We start from the raw sequence: 12500 nt of genomic DNA, 5'->3' as shown, positions 1-12500 counted from the left end.
CAACACAACAGCGTCACAACAAAACACCAACACAACACCACAACACAACAAAACACCAACACAACACCACAACACAACAGCATCACAACAAAATACCAACACAACACCACAACATCACAACACCACAACATCACAACACAACATCACAACAAAACACCAATACAACACCACATCACAACACAACAGCGTCACAACAAAACACCAACACAACACCACATCACAACACAACAGCATCACAACAAAACACCAACACAACACCACAACATCACAACACAACAGCATCACAACAAAACACCAACACAACACCACAATATCACAACACAACAGCATCACAACAACATCACAACAAAACACCAACAGAACACCACAATATCACAACACAACAGCATCACAACAACATCACAACAAAACACCAACACAACACCACAACATCACAACACAACAGCGTCACAACATCACAACAAAACACCAACACAACACCACAATATCACAACACAACAGCGTCACAACACACCACCATCAAAACGCCATCACAACACCACAATATCACAACACAACAGCGTCACAACACCCACACCAACACAATACCATCATATCACAACACCAGCACAACAACAACACCATCTCAACACAACACAACACCATCATATCACAACACCATCTCAACACAACACAACACCATCATATCACAACACCATCTCAACACAACACAACACCATCATATCACAACACCATCTCAACACAACACAACACCATCATATCACAACACCAGCACAACAACAACACCATCTCAACACAACACAACACCATCATATCACAACACCAGCACAACAACAACACCATCTCAACACAACACAACACCATCTCAACACCATCACAAAACAACACCACCACAAGGCCATCACAACATCACCACAACACATCACCATCAACACAACAGCATCACAAAATCAACACACCAACACAAGCACAACTCCACCCAATCACCTATAAATGTTACTTTGAATGAAAGTTCTCCTTTGATGAAAACACGCCCAGAATAAACAGATTCCTGCGGTGATTCTGGTGACAGAACATTCAGTTCCTAATTGTTCTGATGGTTCCTATGTCCTTCAAAGTGAAAGCAGTGCATTCTATTAGATCAGGAATAATTTCTTGTTACTCCAACTTTAATGAGCCGTACAGTAGAACAAAGCGTTGTTCCCACTGAAGACTCGGTGTTCTTTTACAGAAACTAGTCAACAATGTGAACACGTGGCCATGGAGAACGCACAATACCATAAAGAGCAGGAATGTGCGTAAGGAGAACAATGCAGCAAACACAAAGACAGGACAAGAGGGATGGGTGTGAGGTCAGAACTCATGATGTGATCTTCAGCATCTCATGGAGACCGAATGCATCTGATGGAGTGTGAGAAATTGCTTGATTCTAATTGTGCCGCTGACATTCATTGCGCACACACACACATGCACACACACACACACACACACACACACACACACACACACAAAGACAGGTCTGAACATACAGACAGGTTTATTGTCTGAGATACAAAATCATTATACACACATTAGCAAAACTACAGTGATGATATAATAGAAAAAATACACATCATTCTCATCACACACTTTAAAAAACCCACCCACACACACACACACACACACACGAACAGACAGGTCAGGAAGAGTGAGGTTTGTGCAGTGAGACAGGTACAGTGGGCAGGACCCGGTTGTAGAAGACGAAGGTTTGGACACGCTGGAAGATCCAGAGGAAGATGAGCAACACGCTGACGTACTGAACCCAGGCAAACTTCACAGTCTCCCAGAAACCCGGTCGATACGTACAACACACACACACAGTTAAGGAAAAGAAACACACTCGACACCTTTTACACACAACACACTCGTTAGGTACAGGTTGTTAAGTAACAAGTTACTTTTATACTCTTTCCAGCGTCATGAGAAGAAAAACCCACAGTCTCCTCTTCTGTTTGATTTAATATGAAAGATGGGCGTTGTGTGTTGAAATGTTGAGTGTTTAAATGAACACGTGCTGGTTCATGTCTTTATCACGCTTCACTCTCCTGAAGGGCTTAGTTCAGATGGAATCGAGTCACGTTTCTCTACCATTTCACATTAAAAAGACTAGAGCAAAACAGATACAAGTTATACAGTAATTATACAGTTATACAGTAATAATAGTTTCTGTCACTTTCCCAACACTTCTCTTCCTGCTGATTAACGACTGAAGCACCAAGACCTGAGGAAACTCTTCTGTTAGATGACAGATAACAAGATGTGCACACAACAATGCTCAAGCTCTTTAGATATCAATAAAATGTGAAGTGGATTCAGATGGACTTGGTTTCCTCAGCATTCAACATGTTGTGTTGTGTTGTTTCGGGCATATGTCCAAACAATTTCGAAAAAACTGAAAATTAGCAATTGTGAAACAGGCATAACCACTGTTGGCATAGCCTCACACGCTTCCCACAGGGTGTGCCTCCTCACCATGCTCTGGTGGAGTCTTCTCCTTCACACCTAATTTCAAAACACTAACTAAGCTGCTCTGTACGATGAATATAAAAAGTCCCCCAAGTTCCAACTGAAGAAAAGCCCCACAGTGATGCTGCCCCACAGCGTGATGATGCCACCTCATGGGGATGAAGTACTTTTGAAAACCAAACATATCTTTTGGTGTTATGGCCAAAAACGTTCCCCCTTTGGTCTTGTCAGACCTGAACACACAGAGCACATTCCACACAGCTTTAGCTGACGTTTGGAGGTCTTTTTTCGGTTAATAAAGCTTCTCTCATGACCTCACCTTACCCCGCCCCCGCACTTGAACATGAAGAATTCAGGAGGTTGTTGTCACATGTAAGAAATAGCAGCAATTATTCTGATGTAGCTGTAGGCTCTCGCAGCTCCACTGACCAGTTTTCTTTGCATTTTATTTGGGGTTAATCACTCACCGTAAATGGCATCTGATGTACACTAATTATTATTTACTGTCTGTTTTAATGTGACGGGTTGATTCCAAACACTGCCACGTTGCCAGTTTTACAAGCTTGTGCAGTTATGCAACCAGGTTTTTGCACTGTTTTGTAATTGTAAATCCTATAAATCGTTTTTTACTTTAACATATTGGTTGTGGTTTTTACACACAAGAAAATCCTGCCACTTTTTATATCCACTGCATCTCATGGTTCTTCTTTTCATGTTATTTCCAGCTCGACTCCTGAAGCTGACAGATGAATGTACTGAAGTAACATGAGTGGTGCGAGTTGTGGGAGATGCACTCGGGTTTCTTTCGTTCCTAAGAAACAAGTATTTTTGTTCTTTAACTCAGGCAGAAAAATCAATAACCCTCCTTTCTTTCAGCTACAGGACTGTCTGCAGTTTTGTTAGCTGCTAATTTAAACAAGCTTTACTAATTGGATTTTAGTGGAACTGTGGAATCATTACAATTATTTTAATTTACCTCTAATTATTAAAGTTCGTACACACACACACATTATAATCACACACTGCCTGTCCTTGTAATGGACAGTATTGTAAAACATTAAACAGTTTAGTGAGTACATTTTTAAAATTAAATCAAACACACACACACACACAGTGTGTAAAGGATATATTATTGTCTCCACTGGGTAACGGATTTCTGCATTAATCTGAAATGGAGTGTTTGCTGCTCGACCAACTGTCCAGACGGGGACAGGACACCACAGATAGGTGGTCACTGTAACAGAGAGAGAGAGAGAGAGACAGAGAGAAAGAGTGAAAGAGAGAGACAGAGATATAGAGAGACAGACAGACAGAGACAGAGAGAGAGAAAGAGAGAGACAGAGATATAGAGAGACAGACAGACAGAGAGAGAAATAGACCGACAGAAATAAAGAAATAGACAGAGAGATAGAGAGACAGACAGACAGAGAAAGAGAGAGAGAAAGAGAGAGACAGAGAGAAAGAGAGAGACAGAGATATAGAGAGACAGACAGAGAGAGAGAGAGAGACAGAGAGAGAGAGAGACAGACAGAGACAGAGAGAGAAATAGACCGACAGAAATAAAGAAATAGACAGAGAGATAGAGAGACAGACAGAGACAGAGAGAGAGAAAGAGAGAGACAGAGAGAAAGAGAGAGACAGAGATATAGAGAGACAGACAGACAGAGACAGAGAGAGAGAAAGAGAGAGACAGAGATATAGAGAGACAGACAGACAGAGAGAGAGAGACAGAGAGAAAGAGAGAGACAGAGATATAGAGAGACAGACAGACAGAGGCAGAGAGAGAGAAAGAGAGAGACAGACCGACAGAAATAAAGAAAGAGACAGACACAGAGAGAAAGAGAGAGACAGAGATATAGAGAGACAGATAGACAGAGACAGAGAGAGAGAGAGAGACAGAAAGGGGGACAATGACAAAAATTCTTTTGGAATACTTCAACTACTGTACACACACACACACACACACACACACACACACACTCGTACAGTTTCTCTCCTGGTAGTTCCTGATGATGGTGGCGAGGTCGTAGGAGTTGGCAAAAGGACTCGCTGAATTGATCACAGAAACCTGAAGAACAAACAACAGAAGAGGAGGAACTGAGTTTAATGATCATCTAAATTTTGAAACTCATTGTAAAAGTTCATGACCTGCAGTTTTATCCTCAGTGTAACTGACTTCACTTCTGTGTGAGCTGAGTTGAAGCCATTGAGGCGTGTGTATGTGTGTGTGTGTGTGTGTGTCACACACACATACCTGACAGAGGGAACTGAAATTTCCAAACTAGTTAGAAATTAAAATGAGCTTACATTATACTGAGTGTGTACACCACGATGAGAGAGGGGCTCCTTCTGCTGCAGCTTCAGATCTCCACTGATGAAGAGCTGAGACATGGGGACAGGAGACGAGGACTGGACCAACGCCATCGACTGCATCACCACCACTGACATCCTCTATGGGGGGAAGAGAGGAAGAGAGGGAGAGAGAGAGAGATCAGTTATACAGAATCGTATAAAACATTAGAAATGTCTCAAGAATACTATTTCTTTTCACTCTATTATTATTATTATTATTATTATTATTATTATTATTATTATTTATGTCACTGAGCATGAAGGTGTACACGGAGTTGGTAGGAGAAGCTGAGCAGTAGCTGAATGCTGTAAATCTGCTCTGCGCTGTTCAGTGGGACAGACATCTGCAGAGACAGACGATCTGCTTTCCCATCACCATTACTATCACTCTCTCGCACCTGCAGACAGACAGACAAGTGTATAAATATACAGACAGAGTGACAGACACACAGAATGACAGACAAGTGTGTAAATACACAGACAGAGAGACAGACACAAGGAGAGACAGACAAGTGTATAAATATACAGACAGAGAGACAGACAAGTGTATAAATATACAGACAGAGAGACAGACAAGTGTATAAATATACAGACAGAGAGACAGACACACAGAGTGACAGACAAGTGTATAAATATACAGACAGAGAGACAGACACACAGAGAGACAGACAAGTGTATAAATATACAGACAGAGAGACAGACAAATGTATAAATACACAGACAGAGAGACAGACACACAGAGAGACAGACAAGTGTATAAATACACAGACAGATAGACAGACACACAGAGAGACAGACAAGTGTATAAATACACAGACAGATAGACAGACACACAGAGAGACAGACAAGTGTATAAATATACAGACAGAGACACAGACACACAGAGAGACAGACAAGTGTATAAATATACAGACAGAGAGACAGACAAGTGTATAAATACACAGACAGAGAGACAGACACACAGAGAGACAGACAAGTGTATAAATATACAGACAGAGACAGACAAGTGTATAAATACACAGACAGAGAGACAGACACACAGAGAGACAGACAAGTGTATAAATACACAGACAGATAGACAGACACACAGAGAGACAGACAAGTGTATAAATATACAGACAGAGAGACAGACAAGTGTATAAATACACAGACAGAGAGACAGACACACAGAGAGACAGACAAGTGTATAAATACACAGACAGATAGACAGACACACAGAGAGACAGACAAGTGTATAAATATACAGACAGAGACAGACAAGTGTATAAATATACAGACAGAGACAGACAAGTGTATAAATATACAGACAGAGAGACAGACAGGTGTATAAATATGCAGAAAGACAGGCAGACAGAGAGACAGACAAGTGTATAAATACACAGACAGATAGACAGACACACAGAGAGACAGACAAGTGTATAAATATACAGACAGAGACAGACAAGTGTATAAATATACAGACAGAGAGACAGACAGGTGTATAAATATGCAGAAAGACAGGCAGACAGAGAGACAGACAAGTGTATAAATTTACAGACAGAGAGACAGACACATAGAGAGACAAACAGACAGGTAGACAGAGACACAGACAGAGAGAGAGACAGACAAGTGTATAAATATACAGACAGAAAGACAGACAAACAGAAAGACAAACAGACAGGCAGACAGAGACACAAACAGACAGAGAGACAGACAAGTGTAGAAATATACAGAGAGACAGAGAGACAGACAAGTGTATAAATATACAGACAGAAAGACAGACACACAGAAAGACAAACAGACAGGCAGACAGAGACACAGACAGACAGAGAGACAGACAAGTGTAGAAATATACAGACAGACAGAGAGACAGACACATACAGAGACAGACAAGTGTATAAATATACAGACAGAGAGACAGACACACAGAGAGACAGACAAGTGTATAAATACACAGACAGAGAGACAGACACACAGAGAGACAGACAAGTGTATAAATACACAGACAGATAGACAGACACACAGAGAGACAGACAAGTGTATAAATACACAGACAGATAGACAGACACACAGAGAGACAGACAAGTGTATAAATATACAGACAGAGACAGACAAGTGTATAAATATACAGACAGAGAGACAGACAGGTGTATAAATATGCAGAAAGACAGGCAGACAGAGAGACAGACAAGTGTATAAATATACAGACAGAGAGAAAGACAAACAGATAGACAGACAAGTGTATAAATTTTCAGAGATACAGACACATAGAGAGACAAACAGATAGGCAGACAGAGACACAGACAGAGAGAGAGACAGACAAGTATGTAAATATACAGACAGAAAGACAGACACATAGAAAGACAAACAGACAGGTAGACAGAGACACAGACAGACAGAGAGACAGACAAGTGTAGAAATATACAGACAGACAGAGAGACAGACAAGTGTATAAATATACAGAACGACAGGCGGACAGAGAGACAGACAAGTGAATAAATATACAGACAGAGAGAGAGGCAGACAGACAGAGAGACAGACAAGTGTATAAATACATTAAGGACAGCTGTCCACAGTGAATGCCAGAAGAGTGCAAAAGACTATGTAAAAAAGTAGAATTAAAATAAATATCAAACACACACACAAATACAAACACGAACATCATTAAAGAAAATAGAATAAAAATAAAAACAAACTATGCAGCAGAATTAGATATATGAGAGATATGAGACAAACAGGCAGACAGTGAGACAGACAAGTGTATAAATATACAGACAGAGGGACAGACAGACTCACAGACACAGTGGGAATGCGCAGTTTGTCCCCCAGCAGCGTGTTGAAGTTGGAGAACGTGCTCCATGCTACATAATCTCCACTAACACTCGTCACACCTATCATTAACATCTCATACTGGAACCGGACCACAGGTTGTTCCTCATATGAGCTCTGCTTCAGCCAGAACCCTGTAACACACACACACACACGTTCAGAAAAGGATAAAGAAAAGCTCTGATAACTGAATCATTGACTTGATTTTGAGCCAACACTGATGCTGATGAACTAAACTTTCCAAAGTTGAATACATTTTCAGTGTATATCTTCATTTCTCTCCTCGTGCCCCATGTCCCCTATATCGGACATGTCTCTACACCTCTGTGATCTGTTAGCTCTTTACCTTGACTCCTGTAGGTGATGAGTAGAGGGGGGATGTACGTGAGCACATACACCACCAGCACAAACACACTGGCCCGGGAACACACGCTGGCTTTATATCGGACTAAAACCGGGTGAGAATACACTTCATAAAACCCCATTATTAACCTAGATACAGCACGAGCTCCGTTATTTAGCTAAACGTTGCTAGCATGCACGCTGTCATCACAGAAGCTGTAACCTTCAAAAACCTTGTTTGTAAGATGATAGTTTACAATCTATCGTAGATTTGAATTAATTCATAACTTTGGTTACCTAAATATACCTTTATTGACGTTTCGCCCCCGCTAACACGCTAACCTCACACAAGCCAGGGCTACTTCCGGTTTGGGAAGCGTCGCGGCGTTACCATGACCGCGTCACCTCCATGGCAACCCAAAGCCCCGCCCAGATTTTCTGAAATCTTAGCAGCTGCTAAAAGTTGCAGCATTTCATTTTATTACAAACATTAAAAAAAATGAACAGTTGCATTAAAAATGACACGATTTTACAATTTAATCAGTTCCCATCACTATCCAGATTATTGCTGTGCCTCATTTCATTATTTTCAATTCATTTGATTTGTATTGCGCTTTTAACAATGCACCTTGTCTCAAAGCATCTTCACAGAGGTATAGAAACAATTATAAAGTTTAAAGTTAATTTATTATTTTATTCTTAATGAGCAAGACTGAGGCGACGGTGGTGAGGAAAAACTCCCTGAGATGATATGAGGAAGAAACCTTGAGAGGAACCAGGCTCAAAAGGGAACCTCATCCTCATTTAGGTGAAACTGGACACTAAATAATGTAAATATTGATGATGTCCTTTCTACAACAGCAACCAAGAGCTCTTGAGGAACTAATAGGTCAGGGTAGTTCATTACTGACCAATTCCTTCCTGCCGAAAGCTGACTGATGCAACGGCAGTCCAGAGACGGCGTGATAGTCTCTAAGGTGTCACCAATTCTAAACTGGATACATGGTGAAGTTTTTCAGGTTGTGATTTTTCTCTTATTAACCGAAGAGCAAGAATAATATATATATATATATATATATATATATATATATAGCATCCTGACAACACATATTGTGCAAAACTGCAGTAGCAGCGGTTGAGGTAGTGCAAATAAAAATAAATATAAATATAGCAATATAAGTTTGTTCACACAGGTGAGAAAGAGTGTGTGTGTGAGTGTGTGTGTGTGAGAGAGACAGAGAGTTTTGTGCATTTCACTCCTGGGTGTTGAGGTGAGAGAGTTCAGTAGAGTTCAGTCCTGGGTGTTGAGGAGCCTGATGGCCTGAGGGAAGAAACTGTTGCACAGTCTGGTTGTTCGGGCCCGACTGCTCCGGTACCTCTTTCCAGATGGCAGGAGGGCAAAGAGTGTGTGTGAGGGGTGTGTGGGGTCATCCGCAGTGCTGTTTGCTTTGCGGATGCAACATGTGGAGTAAATGTCCATAATAGAGGGGAGAAAGACTCTGGTGATCTTCTCAGCTGTCCTCACTATCCGCTGAAGGGTCTTGCGATCCGAGACGGTGCAGTTCCCAAACCAGGCAGTGATGCAGCTGCTCAGAACGCTCTCGATGGTCCCTCTGTAGAACACAATCAGGATGGGGGGAGGGAGATGGGGTTTCCTCAGCCTCCTCAAGAAGTAGAGACACTGCTGGGCTTTCTTGGTGATGGAGCTGATGTTGAGTGACCAGGTGAAGTTCTCTGCCAGATGACCACCAAGGAATTTGGTGCTCTTGACGATCTCCACAGAAAATCCGTTGATGAACAGCGGAGAATGGTCACTCTGTGCTCTCCTGAAGTCAACAACCATCTCCTTAGTCTTGTCGACGTTCAGGGAGAGGTTGTTGGCTTTACACCAGGCTGTTAGCTGTTGCACCTCCTCTCTGTATGCTGACTCGTCGTTCTTGCTGATGAGACCCACCACGGTCATGTCATCGGCGAACTTGATGATATAGTTGGAGCTATGCATTGCTACACAGTCATCAGCCAGCAAAGTGAACAGCAGTGGACTGAGCACACAGCCCTGAGGAGCTCCAGTGCTCAGTGTGGTGGTGCTGGAAATGCTGTTCCCGATCTGGACTGACTGAGGTCTTCTAGTCAGGAAATCCAGGATCCAATTGCAGAGAGAGGTGTTGGTGCCCAGCAGACTCAGCTTCTCGATCAGGTGCTGAGGGATGATTGTGTTGAATGCTGAACTGAAGTCAATGAACAGCATTCGGGAATTATATTACATTCAAGAATTATATTACATCTAAATACACCATTAAACAACTGCTTTCAAAAAGTTTTTATTTGAAGGAATTTCACAAATACAGCTCTGGAAAAAAAAGAGAGACCACTGCAAAATAATCAGTTTCTTATGGGTTTTTTTCTTACAGGTGCATGTATTGGTGAGATGAACAGTTTTGTTTCATTTTTTTGTGAACTGCTGACAATATTTCTCCTAAAATCAAAATATAACTATTGTTATTTAGAGTGTATATTTAAAGGAAATGATAGCACATCAAAATAACCCAAGATCATGCAGTATTTGCAGAGCTTTAATAACTCAAACAAAACAAAATGCAAAATTTTCATTTGTAAACAAACTGTGTTAATGCTTTGGCTAAATAACATTAAGAAATCAGTATTTGGTGGAATAACCCTGATTTGCATGTGTTTTGGTTCCATGCTCTCCACCAGTCTTTCACATTAGTGTTGGGTAACTTTATACCACTCTTTTTGCAAAAAAGCAAACCGCTCAGCTTTGCCTGATGGTTTGTGACCATCCATCTTCCTCTTGATGACATTCCAGAGGTTTTCAATAGGGTTCAAATCTGGAGATTGGGCAGTGGTCCAGAACTTCATATGCAATTTTGCCTGAATGTAATTTGTTAAGAATTTTAGTTCTCAGATGAAAGAGCACATTTTGTGTGTGTGTGTGTGTGCAGTGTACTTATACATTACACATCTGGCGTATTTCATCGACATTTCGTCTTTTTTTATTGTGTTTTATTGTGGACAAATCTGAATTAATGCATTAAAAATCGCCACCGAACACACAGGGGGAGGAAATGGAGTCGGCTGCATGACGTCATCCCCGCTGGGCTGTTCCTGGCGCGCATGCGCAGTCCTGACAGCTAGCCTAGCCAAGCTAACAACATTAGTGACGTTTTGGTTTCGACATTGTTGTTTTCCACGAATACGTCTTTCTTTTTTTTATTTAAACCTGCTTGTTTCTCAATCTCTCCTATTCTAATCTCTCCAATATAGTTTTTAATATCAGCATTACGCTGTGGAGGCGTAGTGGAAGCTGCAAACATGAAATGGATGTTTAAAGAAGATCATTCCCTCGGTAATGTGTTGAATGTGTACAAATGTGTTTATACGGAAATAACGAGAGTGAAACGTTTAAGCTTATAAAGATCATTAATCTGATTTATATTCATTTTAATCATGAAAATAGCAGGAGTGTGAGGGGTTAATGTTGTCCTAATGTTATCCTAATGTTATTGTTTACTCTCTCTCTCTCTCTCTCTCTCTCTCTGTCTATCTCTCTCTAAATAATAATAATAATAATAATAATAATAATGGTGCACATGTAAAGATTAGCATTTAAAATAAATATTTTTATTTTGGAATATGTTAATATAGAAATCATTATAAAATAATAAAATAATGACTTTTTATTTTACTTATTTATATTGTCATTTTTCATTTCCTTGTTCTAATAATAATAATAATAATAATAATAATAATAATAATAATAATGGTGCACATGTAAAGACTAGCATTTAAAATAGTTTTATTTTGGAAAATGTTAATAATATAGAAATAATTATTAAATAATAAAATATTTTGTTGTTTTATTTTACTTATTTATATTGTCATTCTTCATTTCTATAATAATGATAATAATGATAATAATAATAATGGTGCACATGTAAAGACTAGAATTTAAAACAAATATTTTTTATTTTAGAAAATGTTAATAATATAGAAATAATTATAAAATAATAAAATCATTATTTTTTATTTTACGTATTTATATTGGCATTCTTCATTTCTATAATAATAATAATGATAATAATAATAATACTAGTGGTGCACATGTAAAGACTAGCATTTTAAATAAATATCTTTATTTTAGAAAATGTTAATAATATAGAAATAATTATTAAATAATAAAATAGTTTTGTTTTATTTTACTTATTTATATTGGCATTCTTCATTTCTATAATAATAATAATACTTTGTTTTGTTTTTTTGTTTGTTTTTGTAAGATTATTTTTCAGTAGATGCATTAACACCACATTAGAACAATAAACCTTGACATTTGATCTTTATTGTGGTTTAAAAAAACAAAACTCTTCCTGCTCCTTTACGTTCATCTTCTCATCTCAGTGTAAACTGAGTATACTGTATGTTTATTGTTGATAATGATGTTGCCCACCCTGACGAGCACAGGCACACCCACACCC

The 12500-nt window shown here is 39.5% G+C and overlaps 2 protein-coding genes across 2 annotated transcripts in view; one reads left to right on the top strand and one right to left on the bottom strand.

Annotated features, from left to right (window-relative positions):
* Positions 1-1520: 1520 nt before the first annotated feature.
* tmem231 (transmembrane protein 231) lies at positions 1521-8380 on the bottom strand. The gene is made up of 7 exons (XM_058396334.1): positions 8012-8380; positions 7633-7799; positions 5127-5255; positions 4813-4956; positions 4492-4573; positions 3634-3739; positions 1521-1841 (listed from the first exon to the last, which is right to left on the bottom strand). The coding sequence occupies exons 1-7, from the start codon at positions 8148-8150 to the stop codon at positions 1679-1681; spliced, it is 930 nt and encodes a 309-aa protein (XP_058252317.1). The 5' UTR covers positions 8151-8380; the 3' UTR covers positions 1521-1678.
* A 2765-nt stretch (positions 8381-11145) lies between these two features.
* The window catches only part of gabarapl2 (GABA(A) receptor-associated protein like 2), a 9704-nt gene continuing 8349 nt past the window's right edge, over positions 11146-12500 (top strand). Inside the window, exon 1 of the mRNA XM_058396488.1 lies at positions 11146-11374. Within this exon, the coding sequence (XP_058252471.1) occupies positions 11341-11374 (34 nt within the window). The 5' untranslated portion in view covers positions 11146-11340. The remainder of the gene's footprint in view (positions 11375-12500) is intronic.

This window comes from Hemibagrus wyckioides, linkage group LG08 (genome assembly GCF_019097595.1).
Source record: "Hemibagrus wyckioides isolate EC202008001 linkage group LG08, SWU_Hwy_1.0, whole genome shotgun sequence".
Taxonomy (NCBI): Eukaryota; Metazoa; Chordata; class Actinopteri; order Siluriformes; family Bagridae; genus Hemibagrus; species Hemibagrus wyckioides.
This window is presented reverse-complemented; position numbering and strand designations above follow the sequence as displayed.